General features: G+C 37.9%; 1 protein-coding gene across 3 annotated transcripts in view; it reads right to left on the bottom strand.

The window, feature by feature from the left end:
• The window catches only part of TMPO (thymopoietin), a 28829-nt gene extending 7776 nt beyond the window's left edge, over window positions 1–21053 (bottom strand). The window contains exons 1-4 of one of the 3 annotated variants that reach the window (XM_082634445.1): window positions 19339–21043; window positions 13347–13473; window positions 10692–10850; window positions 4959–5056 (exon numbers count right to left, since the gene is read on the bottom strand). In XM_082634445.1, the coding sequence (XP_082490571.1) occupies window positions 4959–5056; window positions 10692–10850; window positions 13347–13473; window positions 19339–19617 (663 nt within the window). In that variant the 5' untranslated portion in view covers window positions 19618–21043. Of the gene's footprint in view, window positions 1–4958; window positions 5057–6950; window positions 9684–10691; window positions 10851–13346; window positions 13474–19338 lie in introns of those variants that run through there. The other 2 variants (XM_082634446.1, XM_082634444.1) reach the window with 2 other exon arrangements.
• Window positions 21054–21602: the final 549 nt, after the last annotated feature.

Below are 21602 nucleotides of genomic sequence, written 5' to 3'. Positions count from 1 at the left end.
TTTAAGTAAAACATGACCAATATGGTTACTCATATTAACTTTTTTTTTTTTTTAAACAGCACCATATTCCTCCATTAGAGAAAGGTACTCCCATACATTACTTGTGGGAATGCGAAATGCTTCAACTCTTACACAGGGGAATTTGCTAACATCTAGCAAAATTACCCAGCAATTTCACTTCTAGATTTCCTGAAGATAAACTGGCTAAAACATGAAACAACACATGTAAAAAGGCTGTTCACTGGTGCACCTTTGCATTATTCAGAATAGCACATAACTGAATAATCAATAACAAAAAATCAAAATATCCACCAAAAGGAAAGAGGTTGAATAAATTACAGTAAATCCATAAAATGCAATACCATGCAGTGGTATAAAGCAATGAGGAAGCAATGAGGAAGAAGGCTATACTATATCTTGACATGATCTCAGGATAAGTGTTTAGATTAAAAACAGAAAAATAGAAATGTGCAATGTAGGCTGTCTTTCATATATGGAGGGGAGCATAAATAAATATATAAATCTATTATTTACTTATATTTTCAAAAAGAAACAAAATATAAACCGAAACTTAATAAAAATAGTAACCTATGGATGGAAGGAACAAAGATAGAAGCCAGATTTCTGACTCTTTTGCCCAAATAAAACCATATATATATTCTCAAAAATTAAAAAATAAATATGAAAGAAAAAAATTCTTTCAAGTGACTTTAAGCACAGTATTTTGATTTTATATCCTTAACGAAAGAAAAACTGCCCCCCATCTGAAAATACAATTAGCAGCTTTACTATTAGTAGTAATACTGTTATTTAGAAACATATATATAGTGAAAATTACGTAAGAAACAATATTATTTTAAGAACCAAGATACTCAGCATAAGAGAAAAGAGATACAAGTGTAACACCTAGAAATTAGCCTGCATTCATAAATTTGAGGAATTCATGACCTATCTTCTCTTTCTAAAAAGTAAGTACTCCTGGCTTTACCTACTGAAAAAGCCTAGAACAATGACAACCCAGTAGGAATGAACACCCTAGCATCCAGGCTGTAGGTAGCTTCCAAATAATATTTTCTATTAAAAGCATAAGGGGTTCTTTGGAAAAATGACTGACTTGATAAGAGGCAGGAAATATACAGCCCAGGACTTCTTATTGTGCCAGCAAACAAAAAAATATCGAAGACAAATGGGTCAATAAAAGGATACAGGAATCAACTCAGTAATTCCCAGTGGCTAAAGATGGTACAACTTGAATGTGAAAAAAGAATAATGACTGCAATTGATCATAAATCAAATATATAAAAACCACAGTAGTAAAAAGATATTATTGATCGCTTTTCAATATGACTAAAGCACTTTTAACTTGATAACTGGCAAATAAAAGGCATGTAAGCATTTATCCTGGCTCTCCTATATGAATTTTATTTCAAGGTAACTAGGCAATTCACAAGGGAAAGTTCTTTATAAAAGAATTCCAGTTATAGATGTAAAGGAATCAGAGAATTCCTAGATCCATTATTTCATTTGAAGTAATGAAATAATGGATCTAGGAAATAATCAGAATGGCTGTCATAACCATTAAATGAAAGGGTGACGTGGAACTTTATAACAGATGAATCAGGCTTTCAACGCCTGAACCTATTACTAATTAATTTTAGCATCATCAAAAGGACATCATGTGTCTCTGAAATGATGCAATGTGAAGGCCACAACGCCATTTGTGAAGTATTCTTGTCAAAGTAACTGAACTCAAATCTAACCAACCCTTTAGATCTGTGCTGTACAAAATGATAGCTACTAGCCACGTGTAGTTATTTAAATTTAAATAACATAAAATTAAAATTTTAGTTTCTCAGCCATACAAGTCACATTCCAAGTATTAAGTGGCTACTTAATGAACAGCAGATATACAACATTTCCATCATCACAGAAAGGTCTATTGCACAGCCCCACTATAGTTCTAACTCCCAGTCTACAGGAAATCCAGGGTATGAAAGAGCAAATTAAACGACCCTTGAAGAAGGAATCTGCCAAATCCACAATGTGAGAAATATTATAGAGAACTAACCTGGTTTCTTCACCAAATAAATGGAGGGACGGGAAACCGTTTTAGTGGAAATAGCTACAGACTTAAAAGACAAAACAAGGGCTTCCCAGGTGGCACAGTGGTTAAGAATCCACCTGCCAATGCAGGGGACACAGGTTTGAGCCCTAGTCTGGGAAGATCCCACATGCCGCAGAGCAACTAAGCCCGTGAGCCACAACTACTGAGCCCAAGGGCCACAACTACTGAAGCCCGTGCGCTCTAGGGCCTGCGTGCCACAACTACTGAGCCTGTGTACTTCAACTACTGAAGCCCATGTGTCTAGAACCCATGCTCCGCAACGAGAAGCCACCGCAATGAGAAGCCCGTGCACCGCAATGAAGAGTAGCCCCCGTTCGCCGCAACTAGAGAAAGCCCACACGCAGCAATGAAGACTCAATGCAGCTAAAATTAAATAAATTAATAAAAAAAGACAAAACAAAATAAAAAACACCAAATGAGGGCCTCCCTGGTGGCGCAGTGGTTGAGAGTCCGCCTGCCGATGCAGGGGATACGGGTTCGTGCCCCGGTCTGGGAGGATCCCATATGCCGCGGAGCGGCTGGGCCCGTGAGCCATGGCCGCTGGGCCTGCGCATCCAGAGCCTGTGCTCCGCAACGGGAGAGGCCACAACAGTGAGAGGCCCGCATACCGCAAAAAGAAAAAAAAAAACAAAAAAAACAAAAAAAACACCAAATGATATGTGGAGTTTGTATGGAACCTGATTTGAATAATTCAATCATAAAAGATATTTCTGAAACTGGAGGTTATTGTATGGAGAATGTATAAAGCTTTGAACACAGATATGAAAGATTTTATACACAATGCCACTATCACTCCAAATAAAAGTAATAATTATTTCGTATCTAACATATATATCTAATATATATAAATAAAAAACAGCTCCAATCTTTTAGAGATATATACTGAAATACTGACATTTTAATGTGTGAAATGAGATGATGGCAAAGATTTGTTTTAATATACTTCAGCAACAAACAACAAAACCAGAGGAATTAAAAATGCTGCAGGGTGCAGGTGAAGATAAAATAAAACTGGTAGAATGTTGACAGCTGTTGAGGTTCTGTGACTGAAGGGTCAGTAAACTCTTCCCTTTACTCTTCCATATGATTTAAATTTTGTGGGACTTCCTTGGTGGTCCAGTGGTTAAGAATCCGCCTGAATGCAGAGGCCACAGGTTTGAGCCCTGGTCTGGGAAGATCCCACATGCCGCGGAGCAACTAAGCCCATGCACCACAACTACTGAGTCTGCGCTCTAGAGCCCATGCGCCACAACTACTGAAGCCCGTGTGCCCAGAGCCCATGCTCCGCAACAAGAGAAGCCACCATGATGAGAAGCCCATGCACCGCAACGAAGAGTAGCCCCCGCTCGCTGTAACTAGAGAAAGCCCGTGGGCAGCAACAAAGACCTAATAAAGCCAAAAATAAATAAATTTATTTTTTTTAAAAAAAGAACCTGCCTTCCAATGCGGGTGACATGGGTTCAATCCCTGGTCAGGGAACTAAGATCCCACATGCCACGCGCCACAACTAGAGAAGGAGCCCGCACGCCACAAAGAAAAGCCAGTGCAGCCAAAATTAAAAAAAAAAAAAAATTTGTATAAGGCCGTTGTCTAATCCTGCCTCTCATTTCCTAAATCTACTCTCTCCTTTGACTATTTATCCTGTCCCTCAGTTTAGATTCCTCAAGTCAAACAATTACCCCTTAAACCATATTTAAAACCATCTTCCCACCCTCCTTTTAACCTCTTATCTGACAAGTCAATGCATTCTTGCTAGCACTATACCATCTTGCCTACATAAACTGGACCAAAATTCTCCATGTCTGTCCATTTCAGTGTCCTTCACCAGATTTTCCTAGTTTCTCTTGCTCTGTTATTTCCTTATTCTTCAGTGTGCCCCTGCAGCTCTTCCCTGGCAACAACAGATAAAAAGCCAACAAAATATTTATTCCAGTCTTTGGTTCAATATTAAACCAAATCTTCTTTCATTCAAAGCTCTATACATTCTCCATACAGTCACCAAGCTCATTTCTAACAAATAGTTCTGAAATTCAACTTAACTACATCAAACTAAGAAAGACACATGGCTTAAGAAATCAAGAATACTTCCACTGATGATGTGCGACTTTAAAATGACAAAGAGAAAATGGAAAAGATAAATAGCCAACTAGACAAATCTTCCAGCTGGACAGAAAAAGGGTAAGGAAAATGACTCTAGGGATAGCTGACTTGTAAAGTGTCAGCCAAATCAATGCCTGATTAGTCAATAATTTGTTCTCTGTAAACTGAGTTCATTATTCCTGTGCTTATTTTCCCCTTAGTTTCCTACATTTTCCTTTTGGAAAACTGCATCTTGCCTCACCCATAAAAAGGTGAATTTTCGTCTAGAATAAGGAAAGAAAACAGTGTGGTCTTAGGATCAGACTAGCTTCAGAGTTGAGGGAAAAGCCACAGAATTATTATAAGACAGGCAAAAATAAAAGCAAAGTCAAAAATCTAGAGACGAAGACACAAATATAAAACCATTCCCCTGTTTTTTATTATATCAGAATTGCTTAGGTATTTCCACCTTTTAAAATATGTCTCTTAAAAAAGCAGTATGACTGGCTCTGAACCATGCTTAACACAGAATCAAACACAAACGAGACATTAAACACTTGCTTTTACAGTAAACACAGGCTATACTACTGACAAAACACACAAAGTTTAGATTTCTAGTGCCATTTAATGAATGCTTTATTGAGTGCGCTGGATTTTGGGTGTCAACTATGAACTAAAGGCAGGGACACAGGCAAATCAGTGTTGTCAGAAGATTACATATACCTGAATACAGCGACCATAAAGCTAAAGATACCTGATTGTGCTCAACTCTTCTTTGCTTGAGTGTTACTGGAGTCTTTGCTCTGCCCTTTAGTGGTTCTCTCTTCTCAAGCTTGAGCTCTATTTTAGAGTCTGGAAATAACATCGGAGAAATTATTACTCTCTGAGACACACAATAAACTACAATGTCATCCTAACATTACTCTGGAACCCTGGTTTTTCAGCACACTGATACATAAAATAAGTCTGTATATTAGTACTACCTCAACAGACCCAAACTGGTTAACTGCAATTTCTGTCTTAAAAAACTTTTCTTTTCCATTCTTATTTCATTCCATTTTTGTTTATCTCCCCCACTCCTTAATATGATCACCACTTCTTCCTGTTTATTCTTTCTTTTTTCTGGGACTAATAGCCTGAAACAAAGTAAAAACCCATGGAGGCTTTTCACTGAAAACAATTAGGAAGTGGGAAAAGTACATTAGAATACATAGTTGTTACCATTCTTTTGTCCATACAGTGCATTATTACTACATAAACAAAGGTTAGTTATTAAATTAAAATTTAGAATATGGAAGGGAAAAAGCTATAGTGAATTTTAAGACTGAAAAAAACGTGTATGGTATCAAGCCGCTAATAACAATAAATAAGTACAATGACATTAATACATAAGTGCATTTCAAAAGTCTGTCCTTTTTTGATGTGACTATAAAAACCCTGGGTACAATTGAAGAGGTAAGGAAGAACATTGTTCACAGAAAAGTACAACCAATCACAGGTCACTCCTCTTCAGCCTCCCCCATAATAAAGTACCATTTCTTGGAAGAGAAGCTAGTGCATGTATATTAGCATATCACCATGATGGTTATTACCATAACAACTCAAATACGTGTATCTTTTTTCATAGGCTTCAATATCCCATTCTCCTAGTTTTGATTTTATCACCATTTGAAGGGCTAGACTTTTCAAGAGACTCGATAAAAATTTTAGTTAGCTTCTACATTTTTTTTTTTTTTTTTGCGGTACGCGGGCCTCTCACTGCTGTAGCCTCTCCCGTTGCGGAGCACAGGCTCCGGACGCCCAGGCTCAGTGGCCATGGCTCACGGGCCCAGCCGCTCCGCGGCATGTGGGATCTTCCCAGACTGGGGCACGAACCCGTGCCCCCTGCATCGGCAGGCGGACTCTCAACCACTACGCCACCAGGGAAGCCCTTAGTTAGCGTATACATTTTTGTGGCTGTTTATCATAGTATAGCAAAATTAATGTCAGTTGTCACTTCTAAAACTTCTATTACCAAAAAGTTACTTTCTTATGAGACAGAAATGGAATCAACTCTTAAACAAAAGCTTAGTTTTGCATGAATTCAACGCAGTTGTGCTAAAAAGTAGTCAAGATAGTTACGTGTCTTGCTAAATATCTAGCCTAGTACCAGTCAGTCCAGTCTACTTGCAAGTTTCCCAAAAATAAACAGTGATTTTTTTTTACCATGTTAGTTCAAATAGTTCCATCTTTATTTAGGATTAAGGTATCAACTCCATCCCCCACTTCCCAGTAATTCTATTAATGGCTCTATTATCTATGGGACAATCTTTAGCATTATAAAGTCTTACGTTAACTCAGAACCTAAGAATCAGAAAGCAAAAAGTAAAGAACCCAATAGTAGTTGAGCAGAAATTGATTAAACAAATAAGATATCTGGTTACAGAGTAATTCCTCTTACAAACTTAAATTCCAATAGCCAATAAAAACATGGTCCTCATCAACTATACTTCAATTAGGAAAAAAAAAACACCCCAAACCCATGGTCCTCAAATAGAAAAAAAAAAAAAAAACCTAACATTTAATAATTTGAATATGTTCAGTTATACCATTGGAATGTCAAGTGAGTTTCAGTTATGAAATGGAAAAGGGATGCTGTTCATCCACAAGTATCTAACTTGTTGTAACTCTAAGAATAAAACACACATACAACATGTTTGTGGAGACCACACAAAACTGTTCAAATTTAACAACTTTATTGAATTTGCAAAAGCATTCTACAGTAATACATTAAAAAAAAAAATCACATAGTACTTAGTAGGTACATGTATACATGTACATTTCAGAAGACAAATAACAAATAGAATTACTCCCAGAAAGCTGCAAAGATGGATAGGTTAGTCTACGAATATAGTAATGGCTGTTAAGTCCTAAGGGACTGTATTTTGTTTATAATTAATACTACTATTTTCCATAAAAATACAAAGAAATTCGATTATCAAGTGCCTCTACAGTTAGTCTCTCTCATCTTACAATCATAGAAATGAAAACAGAGAATAATATATTGCTTTATATAGACACACAGAAACTGGGATATAGTATGATTTCTTATGACTTAAAAAAAAACTAATAACTTAAATTTGCTTTTAGAATTTAGCTTAGATTAAGCCTAATCATACATGAATTACAACGTACCTTAAAAGTGTTACTTATATAAAAAAAAAGTCCCATCTTTCCTAATTCATCTGACTATAGTTTTACAGTGATGGTGAGAACGCACTATCCCAGAATACTATGGTCTAGAGCAGTATTTCTCAAAGTGTAGTAGACCAACTGTTTGCTACCAGTCCATGAAAAAACGAGGCATTTACGCCAGAATGTAAATCAGCGCACTGTCTTTACTCTACCAATAAAGTTTTACCACAAAAATAAAACCTGTCATTCATCTAGATTCAAATTCTGGTACATGCTTATCTTATCTGTGGATCAGTAAGTTTGTAGACTGGCACTTTGAGTTGCACTGATTTGGACTATTACGAACGATACTGTAGATATCAGTAAAAAACAACACAAGTGAGAAAATATGTAGACAAGTTCTGGAAAGTAATAAAATATTCAGTAATATTTAAAACCATGGAGACTCAACTTATAATCTAGTTAATGGAATTTTCTTAGTTTTGAAGAGTTGTAAAATCTTAAAATAGGAAAGACTGAACTATTTGAGAAAAAAATGTGATCTAGAAAAGCTTTAAACTGTTAGTATCAGGCTTTCTTTCTGTGCAACTAAAAAAAAGGCAGATATATGTAGGCAATTACTTTTATACTGCAATTTAATTGGTATAAGTTTGACACTTTGAAATTAGCCTATTCTGGAGACTAAAAAGACCTTAGAAAATTCTGGCATAAACGTACTTCAAATTCCTAGAAAAGCTGCCAGTTCCCCCATATCAAAGATAAGATAGATGTCTTTATTCTTAATTTTATTAGCGTTTTTTTCCATGCCTTTTAATTACTTTGAATACTTCTCTTCCAAATAATGTTCCGCCTTTAAAGGGAGTAACAGCCAGCTTATTCTTAGAAGCTGGATTAATTTTGCAATCTTTTAGCCAGAGATATCGGCGACCTAAAGTGGAAGATCCCATGGTATAAGCAGCCATTTTTATTTCATCAAAGGCAGCTTCACAAAGAAATGAGGCCGCATTATATGTTTTGCTTAGCATCCCAAGTGCCTGGTGCACGTGACTAGGATCTGAGCTAAGAATTTGTGCAGCCTGGCTAATGTCTGCCTGCATAGCCCGAACTACAAAGGCAGTATGGGTTGCAATCTGCAATGCTGATGCTGCAGCTTCATACGTTCCACAAAGTGCTAAGTCCAACTGTTTATCACAGGACTCAGGGGAAGCTGCCTGAATACCTGCTGGTGGAGTGGCTTCAGAAATAAACCCTAGGATTTCATCATCTACTTTTGGAACCGATAATATCCGTGTTGCCTCTCTGGAAGAAATTGGATACTTGCATGCCAATGAAGGCAGCTGCCTGTCAATTTGCTGCCACTCCTCTTCAATTACTTTTAAAATAGATTCATGGAAGGGAAAAGATAGTTCGGGGGCATCTATTTTGTCATGCTGTGATTGCTTAGACATTTCTATGCCTAAGGTAGTGAGTGAGTGAGAGACAACGGTTTTTGCAGAAGAAGACATCAGTTCAGATCCAGGTATATTTTGAAATGCCACAGAGGAACCTGAATCCTTTTCTTCTACTGACTTTTCACTGAGTCTAGGTAATTTTCGTGGAGGAGACAGGGATTCTGTTTCTCGAAAATTAGGTGCATCAATTCTCTTCCATATATTTTCTACATCCAGTGGGGGTGTAGAGTTAGAAGTCCCAGGCAAACTACCTACTCCACCCTGGACCAACAGAGAATTGACGTAATCTCTGATTGCCTTAGCCAGTGGTGGAGAAATTACTTGTGATCTCTCAGACTCTTCTAGTGCTCTCCTTTCACTGGAGAGAACTGACTGATCTGAAACATGGGACCTCTCAGTACATAATGGTTGAATTCCACTTTTCTCTCCACAGTAAATATTTTCTACTATGTCTTTATAGCAAGTACTGGTGGTTTCTTTAATCAGTGAAGGAGAAGCTGCAGCAGAGACCAACATGGCAGCGAGTTCATGCTGAGGAGATGTCGAAGAACTTTTCTCTAAACATCTATCATGGCTAGACTTGGAGGAAACAAACAAATTCCCTCCAGAAGCTAACTTCTGCATCTGTTCCCTGCCAGGCAAGGCTGTGGCAATAAGAGGTTCCCTAGGTGGGTCTCCCTTAGAAGAATGTACTTTCTTAGCTGCCTGTTGTTCAGTCCTGCCCAAAGGAGGACGGGTGGAGATTTCAGGAAAAGAAATACCCTGAAAAAATCCACCAGAGGGAGGAGTTGGAAGTTCAGAAAAAGGAAAACAATCCCTAGTGGACTTCACTTTCTTGTGTTCTTTCTTCTTTCCTGTAGAGGCAAAAGAGGCAGGAAGTTTAAGCATTACTTGTGTTTAAGCTGACTCTATTCTTTGCCTCTTTGCTAATAACATAGTGCTGTTGAAGGAACATTCAGAACAACCAATTTGACAGACTGTGCCCTGGCAGGCAATGCTTATGGAGATATAAACAATTTAAGTCATTAAATAGTCAGGAAATTAACAAACAAGTCATAGAATTAAAAATTTATAAGTGTCAAGTTGTTCTTAAAATAAATTTTAAAAGGTCATTTATTTCATGTACTACTCAAAAAATATTTATATACCATGGCCAAATTTTCTTAAAATAGTCTACTAAAAACATGTCAAAATATTTACTATAAAGTTTTCTTGAAATCAGATCTTCTAGCAAAAACTATAAGTTTAAATGCTTATCAATATGAGAACAGAGAAAACATGCCATATGTAAATACTACTGCTACATATCAATTACGAGAAATAAATCAGACACATGTAATGAATCAGTAAGAGATCTTAATATAACAGAGTAAAGAAAAGCAAGTGATAAGATTTAGCATATCACTTATACAAATCTTTTTTCAAGTATAAAATAATACCATGTATTAGGCAGATGCATATGAAAAAGTATTTAAAATCAGGCTGGAAAGATAATCATCAAATTAATGATAGTGGTTGCTTCTGTGGAGATGATACTTAGAAAGGGATAACTGGGGAAACTTTGTCTCTACTTGTAATACTTTTTTCTCTTAGAAAGATGAAATTTGCAGCAAAAAAGATAAAGAGTGATTTTACGTGATAAAAATTGGACATTTCTACTTTTCTGTTTCTTAGACTTCTCAACAAAAGGTATTTAAATCAAATTACTTGGAGGACTACTCTAATGATATGAACAAAATTTACATATATCTTGGAAATATTATTTAAAATTTTATCTTCTTCATGGTTACTGTATCTTATGAGTCTGAAAAAAATTTGGTTTTTTCGATTATATACTTTATTAACATCATATAAAATTTTACCTTCATCATTGTCACTGTATCTGTCAGAGTCATTACTCCCATTCTGTCTTGTATTTTCCACTGAAGAAGAAATCGCTGGCAGAGGAGTAGAAGACCTAGACTCTGTTCCTTGTTCCCTCAGTTTCAACAGCTTTTTCTCATATAGCTTCCTGGTTGTTCCTGTATTAAGGCAGAATTTGCTTTATTACTTGTAGTGTCTTATTTAAGATCCAGCTCAGACATTAGCTTTAGAAACATTGAAGTGTTACTTTTCACTGTTTCCTTTTCTAAACTTAAATGCTTAAAAATACGACATAATGGATTCTTTTCTAAAACAGGTGTTTTTCTGGGATGTTAATAAATGATTATAACAATGGTTTTTTGGTTTTGTTTTTTTTGTAGAATGAAATACATAAGAGATTGACTTGTCTTACTATGGATAACCTATTGAAGAGCCATGTATGACTGAGTATCTCTGACTGAAAAGTTTTGAACTTTGTGTAATTTCTCTAGTACTAAGTAATATACTTGCCTTTGTAGAAAAATCATGTTTATAAAGAGTGTACTCCTCTGAATTACTATGATTAAAATCCCACAACTCTAAGAGACTAATATGCCTATAAAGGCCATTTAGTTATGGGAAAAGTCCTAAAAGTCACATTTTTAAAAATTGAATATATCTGACACCTAGCACTGAGTAAATTTAAGATGTTAAATCATATTTCAATATACTGCTGCAGTAAAAATGACCTTTTACAGAAAATGTGTGTTACAAAGAGAAATGATTTGCCAATTAGATAGCAAAGTAAAATTGATTATAAATAATTTGGTAACATATTTCAACATCAATGATAATTTAAAACCAAAAATAGCTTTTACTTTCTGTTTTACCTAGCTATATGTCTTTCCCTGATTTCTATAAGATGAATAAAATGATAAACATATACTTTTTAGAAACAATACACACCTCAGAATGTTACAGTTAAGTAGTCTTAAGATGAACAGCTGGGGAGGGGGAAATAAGGAGACGCTGGCCTTAAAATTTCAGTTACACAAGATGAATAAGTTCTAGAAATCTAAGTATAGCTTGGGCTACAGTTAACAACACTTTATTACATCCTTGAAATTTTCTAGGAAGGTAGATCTTAAGTGCTCTCACCACACATACATGCATAAAAGAAAACTCTGTGAAGTGATGGATATGTTAATTAGCTTGATTATGGTGATCATTTCACAATGTACATGTATATTAAAACAGCAAGTTGGGCCTCCCTGGTGGCGCAGTGGTTGAGAGTCCGCCTGCCGATGCAGGGGATACGGGTTCGTGCCCCGGTCTGGGAGGATCCCATATGCCGCGGAGCGGCTGGGCCCGTGAGCCATGGCCGCTGAGCCTGTGCGTCCGGAGCCTGTGCTCCGCAACGGGAGAGGCCACAACAGTGAGAGGCCCGCGTACAGCAAAAAAAAAAAAAAAAAAAAAAAAAAAAAAAAAAAAAAAAAAAACAGCAAGTTGTACACCTTAAAAGTACAACGTTTGTTTGTCAATTATACCTTAATAAAGCTAGGGAAAAAATAAACAACTGGTATACCAACATGTAATTTAATGTATGTTGATACACAATAGTCTTCAGCACGCCCCTTTTGTAACTTTAAATGAAAAATATAAAAAGGGTATCAAACGTCTGTTGGTAATTATACTAACAGGCTTATTATCATCTCTTGGGAAGCCGTACATTAAATAAGACAAAAGAAAGACAATATTGTAAATTCTTACTTGCAAGTACACCTATAGGTAAAAAACAACCCCCAAATCTACAGTATTCAAAAATTTACAGGGACTTCCTTGGTAGTCCAGTGGTTAAGCATCTGCCTTCCAATGCAGGGGACGTGGGTTCAATCCCTGAGCAGGGAAGTAACATCCCACACGCTGTGGGGCAACTAAGCCCACGTGCCACAACTAGAGAGAAGCCCATGTGCTGCAACGAAAGCCTCTGTGCCACAACGAAGATCCCACGTGCTGCAACTAAGACCTGATGCAGTCAATTAAAAAAAAAATTTTTTTTTACACAACTTAGAAGATCAAATAGAACTTTCTCATCTTGAGGTTATTGCCAAGACCCTCCAAAATTAAGGCACAATCAGCCTTGCAAACTCACTGACTTAACAGTAACCAAGTGATGAAAATCCAGGGTATTTACTTTTAAGTTTTCTCTTTCTGGTTTGTTCTTTAGTTTTCAGTGTGTTCTTGAATTCCAATCAAGACAAGACTTTTTAAAAGGTACTTTTAATGATAACTGAAAGTGGGTACTATGCTGGGAATTGAATAACTTGAGTTCTTTTAACAAGTCTGTCACTAACTTACCGATTTGGATTAATTTGGCCAGCTATGTTACCTCAGATTTTCCTCAATTGTCATATAAGACCCATATGTCTCATCAAGTAGTATGACAATGGGCACAATACGAAACAATCTCAACAGAGGTAATCTTGGGGATTAATTAGTTCAATTCTCTCATTTTATTTCCCTCATTTATATAGTTAGGGAAACTAAGGTCCTGGTCATATAAATGATTAATGACAGACTGGTCCTTAGAACGAAAACTCTACCTGCTAGACAAGAGGGGAAAACAGTGTGGGGTACTACTTCATAAAAAGATATTTGAAATTTTATCAGCTTACCCACAATAGGACCAGGGTTCACCCCATATTTCACAAGCTGATCCAGAAGGTCTTCATTAGAGAGCTCGGTTACATCTAGATCATCTTTATCTTCTAGTCTGGGTTTATCAGTTTTCTTTGTGGCTTTCTGTAAACGAAGTCCAGTTATCATTTCCACATGAATTTTAAAATGTTCATTTATTGACACTACATAAATAACACTGCATATAATAAACATGCAAATTTAACTTCAAGTTGACTTATAGTAGAGCTTAGCAATTTGATTAAATTAAAAGCAACTTATTATTCAAAAGTATTTTCTAAGTTCAGTTGGAATTATACAAACCTAATAAGCCAAGCAAGTAACCCAAATTTTAGATATTACTGTTAAAATAGTCAATTTTGGTTAACTATCTAAACAGGTGATGGCATCAAAAATTCAAAAGAGCAAAAAGTCTGAGTCTAAACATTTTCATCCAGATAACTATAAATACAATTTACTACTGGTTTTTCTATAATCCTTGAAAGTTTAAATTAATCCAGGAAAGTTTAAGATTTTACCATAAAGGTTTATACATGTTATGTATAAAAATGATTTCTTTTAAACAAGCATATCAAAATTTAAGAAGCCCAAATGAATATTCTTCTTGTAATACAGTGACTTTAAAAGCCAGTTTTTGACTCATGAAGGAAGTCAGACTCTATGGCTACATATCACCTCTGACACGGCTTTGTTGCCACACATAGTCTATATGACCATTTCACTAAGACTAGCTGAAAAGCCTGGAACAAGCTTTGAGAAAACTTTTAAAGGCAGTTTTTAATATAATTTAAGCAATGGCATTCTTTATTGGAAAAACTATATAAACTTCCAAGGTTAAACAGGGTAAGGGAGCAAAAGTATGGTTAGCTTTTAGGGTTGTGGCAGATAGCTTTAGTCTCAGTAATCCCAGTAACCATCAGAGGACAATATAAATGGCTGTTTAAATAATGGCCACAAACATCAAAGTCAATGTAGGCCCAAATTACTGTTTAAGGCAGAAGAGTCAATACTGCATCCTAGAAATATTTTATGCAAAATAGCAAAAAATCATAAAGCTGTATGGGCTGTTTACTTTCCAGTGATGCTGAGGGGAAAAGAAAAATCAGGCATTATTTGGTCATGTATTAGAATTTGTTTTTTAACCAAATAAAAATGTGAAATACTTCATATAAAGAACATAAGAACAATGATGTCAACTCATGAGAAATCTTCAATACAATTTTTAAAATGTCTGTGAAGTTACCAAGGGTACTTTCAGAAGGCTTTAATATTGTACTAATCTAGGATCATCAAGCTCAAATCTTAAGCAACTGACACCTTGATGCCAAAATAGCTGCCTAGAGTCTAAGAGTTCTATATATCAAATCCTTGAATTCTTTAGAGAAGACTTCTTTTTTTTTTTTTTTTTTAAATCAAAGAGACCTAATCCTATTCCAAAAGTGTGGACAGGTTGGGAAGAAAAACCCCATTGTGTAACATAAATACTTTAAACAAAAAAAAGCAGTCAGGTACAGATTACTTGTAGAAAAAAATCCCTCTAACCATAAGAATGTTCAAATCCTACTCCTAACAAAACATCCAGGAATTTCAACTTCCTGAAGCAGCATGAGGTTTTCAAGAAATAATCTGTCTTTGGCACTCACTACATTCTGCTTACTTTTTATTAGTTATCTGTACATATGTTTTACCTTCTCCAGATGGTAAACTCCTTGAACAATAATCCTTAAGTCTGGTTTATTATCAAAACCTCAAAACTTTAGGAAAAGTTGCCCCTATTTTAAAAAGTCTTACCCCATTCTGAGTCCTAATATTGGGCCTGACAATCTGTATTTTGATATGTAGCTCAGGTGATTTTAGATGTAGTATTTAAGAGGGTAACACAAAGCAGGAGTACTGTCATATTGTATCCCAAGTAGCTAAAATTAAAAAGAGTGCCTGACACAGGAATAGGTACCTGATACATGTTTTGTTGAATGAATGAATCAAAGTGCCATCTGGTGAGGGGGAAATAAGCCACTTATTTTAAAAAACCAATTTCTTATTAAGAAAAAACAAAGACTTAGCATATCCAAGCAGGAGACCAACTCCCTCACATTTTCTTAAAACATATTGAAACTCTACAGCTGTACAAGGAAATTTTAAGTAAAGGCCAATAAAGTGGCATAAGGTAAGTCAAATAGAGCAGGTGCTCATAACGGGCCACCTGAGTTTTATTTTTACGGAGAAAAGCTCCAGAAAAGTTAATGCCATTCTATGAAATATCAAATTTCATAAGAATAAAAATTGGGAGTATACATATTTATCAAGCCAGCAGTTTCAACCAGGAAGAAGGAGCCATTAGTTGTAATGATTTCTGCCTCCAGAGAGCTTTGTTCCTTTAAGCAAATCATGTAATCTCTTAGTTTCCTTTGGTCAGAATACCAAGTACCAGCTACATGCCAGGCACTGTTCTCCAGTTTCTTCCCAACTACCAGATGATCTCTAATTTCTTTTTCAACTTTTAAATCCAAAAGTTCTGTGATATCACCTATGAACTACTCTTATTTAAATCTCTACCATTAGTAGCAAAGATGCTGAAGTATAACTAATTATTACTACAGAACAGATTCTATTGAGCATTTATATACCAAATGTGTTCTAAGTGCCTTATATGTATTAACTTATTGAATCCTAAAAATCTTATGCGATAGATACTAATATCCCCATTTTACAAGAGAGGAAACAAGTCCAAAGTTGTTCAGGTAACTCAGGCAATCTGCATACCCAGTTATATGGTAACATTTGAGCAGACTTTACATATACATCACTTTCACAAACTTACCTCATCCACTTCTGAATACATTATGGTAGCATTGTATTGTTCTGGCATTAAATAAAGACAACAAAATTCAGAAATCACATATTGTAATAGCTGACGTGCTGTAGTTGCTGAGCACTAGACATCTTCACAAATGCAACCTCAAGTAATCCTCTAAGTTGCTATTAGATTATTCCTATTTCAGATGAAAACTGAGCATCTGATAGGCAATGCTCTTTGTTCGAGGTCATCTGAATAAGGGCAGAACTGGAATTTGAATCTATAATTCTGATTCAAAAGTCTGTACACTTAACACCTTACTGTAGAATATAGTGGTCAATTTATGATTTAACTTTTACTATCTAACATGCTCTTTACTGTTCTGTTCCATGTCATTAAATATTTCCTGTTAAGAATTCATAATTTATCAGATCAGACCATTCAAGAATGCTGTGCTCCAATAGATTCCAAACAGCTACACTGCTTTGCACCCTGAACTAAAAGGCAGACCGTCAACTCTGTATGTAAATGTTTATTTTTGTGTTGACAATGCTGATAATTTCATCACTGGAAAATACTGGTTACCATCAAGATGCATAAAAAGCATAGAAATAAGAAAACTAAAAACGAAAACGAAATTTTGAACATGCAAATATTTTGTCCTAGCACACCAAGTGTACCTGACCATGGCAATGGCTGAAATGAAACAATTTCTCCTTTAGTTAAAAATACTCTTCATAAACCCATGTTTAAATCGAAGGCATATGCTATGTCCTTGGCTAAATCCATGTTAATGTTTGTTTTAAAATGTTAAAAATATCTGCCTTATCTGAAACTGTCAAACATAATTTGGCTTTCTCCTAGATCATAAATATTCTTTAAGAAATGTGACTCTACACTGTTATTACACATGGGGCTAACAATGACTAGAACATAAATATTGTACATATAAAAGGAGGATAATTTTATATACCAATTATTATAAATGGTCTAAGGTTGTCTTCTTATAAATTCAATATATTTTTTCCCTATGCCTGATAAAAAAATTTATCAGACTCCTTAGTTAAATTAGGACTCATTTTTACTTAATGTGCTTTTAAAGAGGAAAATGACGTTACTGACCAACTACCACTATAAACTTTTTCAAGTTGTTGACACCACTGCACCCAGCCCAGGGTACACATTTTTGAGTTTTAAATACACAAGGTAGAAAAAACTTAAAGCTGTCTTTGTCACAGTTGATATCTATATGGATTCAAACATTGAGATACAAGCTACTGGACATAGGAGGTTCTCTTAAAAAATTAACTATGGTGGTTGGCAGGTCTGCAGAAATCAAACTCCTGCAGTTAAGAGCGCATGACAGGAACTCAAAAATGTTGCATAATTGAACTGAAATTAAAAAATTTTACATTCAGGTCTTCTTACACCCCAAAGAACACAGGGTAGATTGGGACATACCCTCTTTCAAAAAGTTGAAGGAAAAACATCAAAACCGAGACAGCTGTTTCTGTCGACAGCGAGAATCATCATCAAAATAATAATGAATAATCCTATCATAAACATACAACCAAATACTTCCACAGCTCAAGAATGATACGTTTGCACAGGAGACCAACATAAGGTTCTATAGAAGACTTAAAAAAAAAAAGTGTTCTGATTTAAATGGAAGATATTTCATTTTCAACCAAATTTTTACTAAAATAGTTTGAATATTACTTTCGTTTTCAGAGGGGTTGGGGAGAAACAGGTAAGGGATATACTTTATTTCAAAAATAAATTTCTTATTATGGAGTACAGTGGCTTTCTTCAAATTCAAAAACAAGACATGAGAAACAAGAAGATGCGATTGATCTTTTACTTATCAAACCATATTTATTTGGCACTACGATGTGCCATGCATCGATTTAAGACATAAGGTTTTCAATTTCTCTAAAGCCCAGGCTAAGATTTAACTAAATCTACATGTGTCTATTATATCTTTACTTCATTTCCATCTGGGTAGTCCAGAAAATACATTGGATAAATTTTTTAAAACTAAAGTTAAGATAACTTTGAAAGAAGCAGTCATTTTGAGTTATACTAGTAATCAGTACAACTCTGAACTCCTCCTTCAATGTTTTACAAAGCATTGTACTTTACACCAGTCACTAGTTTTAACTACATTCTATTATGAGTTGCAGCCTGATAACCAGGCTGATTCATACTAAAGCACATAAAACCCCAGAGAACAAAACCCAACTATTCTCAAACGAAATATGCATTTGCTGGAGCCAATCTGAGTTTACCCGGGATTAGATATCCCAAATTGCAACACTGACAGAGCAGAATGTCATGAAATAAACATTTCTTCTGATTCCGAAGCTTCTCCTTTCTTCATGCAAATACACCAAAAGGAAAAACAACCCCCAAAACCCCTAAAACCCAAGCCGTAAGTAACTAGAATTTTTAAATATTTGAGCGTCTATGATAACCGCTCAAAGGTGTATTTTAAAATGCTCGTTTAATTTAGAGTAACGCTGCCCCGCCAAAAGACGGCCTGCTACTGGAAAGGAGTACCACAAACAAGAAAAACATAAACCGTTCAAAAAGCCCTCCATATGCAAAAAACATAAAAAGGCGGGAATTTCTTTATTTCAAATTTTGGTTAGGTATCAGTATGTCACAAATTGCCCTCCAGGGAGCGCTCTGAGACCCGGTTACTAGTCATTTCTGTTAATAAAGCGGGAAAACGCTCAAACGTAACCTGTAGCCATTTCGAACTGACCCTCCTTAGGGCTTTCGAAAAGGGCAGGGAAGTCCCAGTCCAGCTGCCCACTCCCGGCGGCCGGGCGTCCAGGGACACAGAGCTGCCTGCGCGCGCCCATCAACCGCGCGCAACCCGAGAGCAAACGCCAACTTCACACCCCCCGACACACCGCGGCTAAAACGCGCGCCCCGCGGCCCTAACTTCGGGGCTCTCCTCTCCGGCGCCCTTCCCTCTCAGAGCCCGAGATTCCGCGGCGAAGGGGCCGAGCCCGGCGTCCGCAGACCCAGAGGCCAGCCCCCCGGGCGGGTGGGGGGATAGCCCCGCCGCCGAGGAGGCCCGACCGAGGGCTGCGAGCGCGCGCGCGCGGGGGGGGAGCGCCCACCGCTAAACGCCCGCCTTTGTGGCCCCGGCCGTGCGTCCTTACCCTGCCGACGGCGGCGCGGCTACGGCCCGCGGCGGCGGCCCCGGAGCCCAGGACCGGGGTAGGTTCGCGCTCTTCGTCGCTGGAGAAGTCCGGGGGCCCCTTGCTGTTGGCGCCGGCGGCGAGAGGCGGCCGGTTGCGCGCCGTGAGGTGCTGCAGGTAGAGCTGCACGTACACGTCTTTGCGCTGCTCCCCGGCCGGGAGCGTCACATTGTTGGCGACCAACTCACTCTTCAACTTCTCTTTCGTCAGGACCGAGGGGTCTTCCAGGAACTCCGGCATCTCGGCGGCGGCGAATCCCCTTCCCCGCAGCCGTTGCACCCGCCGCTCACGCCGGCGCGCTCGCTCCTCGCCCGGGGGGGGTGGGGGGCCGCGCTACCGCCTCCGAGTCTCACAGCTCTCGGCCGGGACTTGCGCCACGGAGCACAGCGGAAACTCGCGCACACAAAGCCAAGCCAACGCCGGACACAAAAGCCCTTGCAGAACAAGCGGGGCCCAGTGCAGCCAAGCCAGGAGTCCGCACCAACCCCAGCGCACACCCCACGGCCAAGGGAGAGCAGGCTCTTCGCCCACGCCCCAAGAACGGGCGCCGCCATTGGCCCGCGGCCGGAGGAAGCGCGGCGGTGATTGGCGGGACGCCTCGCGCGGGTTCCATTAGCCGCGGCGCTCTGCTAGAGGTGGTGGAAACGCAGTTTAAAAGCCGCTTGGGCGGGAGCTGTGTCGCGCGGCTCGTTTCTGTTTCCCTTTTCTCCATCTTTCCTCGTAGGATGGTGATAAGAGGCAAGTCGTATTGCTTTTTGTGCGCCGTTTCCTCTCCCTCCCCCTGCTGGAGAAGCAGCTTTTCTCCGGGGTCGGTCGCCGGCGAATGGGCCGGATTTCACGGCAGCTGCGAGGACCCGGGTCTGGGCCTTTCTCAATCCCGGGACACTGGTTCACCGAAGAATAGCCGCAGCCTTTCCTCCCCAAACGCTAGCCCTGAAGGGAAAGAAAAGGAGCGAGGCGTGCATGTGGACGCTTATTTTCCTCGATTTGATTTACTTGGGGGAGGCAAGGGGAGAGCGGGCAGTTAAATCTCCGTCTCTGCTTGCGAACGATTCTTTTGTTCCCGAAATTCGGAAAAAGCCAGACGTTGACTACGGGGCACTTTGAACTACCCTTGAATTTGTGACGAAATTGTATTGCCAAGTATTGCACTTGTCTCTTACCCTAAAGAAGGTTGGGACCTTTCTAAATTATTTCATTTAGTTACTTGGGGCTCAACTGCATTTTGTTCAGAGCCGTGTCTGGGTTGGATCCCTCCACCCGTAAGTATCTTACCCGTAACTTAAACCTAATGCTTCATAATACAACGAAATGAAATTATTTAGGAATTCCTTAATGGATAATTTACAACTGAGACAGGTGCATTCTAGATTTTAATCTTAGGGGGAGCCTAGTAACTAATAATTAGGCTGGAAACCCTAATCAAACCCCTATTACGGATCCGAGTTAAAACCTGGTGGAGTCTCAGAAATTTTACAATAAAAATGTCTTTCTGAAAACAAATACCATTAATGACAAACGTTTGCATACCTTTCGAATTTATATCTGTTTCAAGATACTTTCTTCCAAGAAAAGAAAGAAGCTGACCTTGGATTTAGGGTGTCTTAATCATTTCCCCAGATTCTGACCTCCAAACTATGCTTTATAAGCTACTTTAAAAAAAAGTTTATCTGATTTCTGCATGATTGTTTAAGTTCCAGTAAATTTACTGGAAATACTAAAAATGTTTCCTTTGAATCAAGCCATTTTATTTTTAGAAATTGAGGAGACATTATTTCTTTTAACGATAATTTATTTTCCTAGAGGCAATTTTACTATTTTCTAAAAATATCAGTATTTACATATATTTGAGCAATAGTATTCAGATCAGAAATGCAAAATAAAAATTGTGTTTTAATTAGCCAGTTGTTTCGTAGGTCTTTAGGTTGCTGTGTAAGAGTTACCTTAACCATTACCTACCCACCCCCGGCTTCACTGGGTACAGAGGCAAGGGTTTCATCTTCATATGGTGAACTGAGCTGACAGGCGAACGACCATGATTTCGCAGTGACTGGTAACCCCATAAATGTAGTGAGTGAGTGTGGGATGGTCCCAGGCAGTGTGCCTGGCACAGTTCAGTTATTTCTTCCAGTATAGTCTCAAATTACGCGCAAGGCAAAAGTCCTGAGCAGAATATCTGCAAGGCCACAGTTAACGGGTTTATTCTATCCTATTTGAATTAGCAA

This window comes from Mesoplodon mirus (assembly GCF_964341445.2).
Source record: "Mesoplodon mirus genome assembly, chromosome: 11".
NCBI classification, from domain to species: Eukaryota; Metazoa; Chordata; class Mammalia; order Artiodactyla; family Ziphiidae; genus Mesoplodon; species Mesoplodon mirus.
This window is presented reverse-complemented; position numbering and strand designations above follow the sequence as displayed.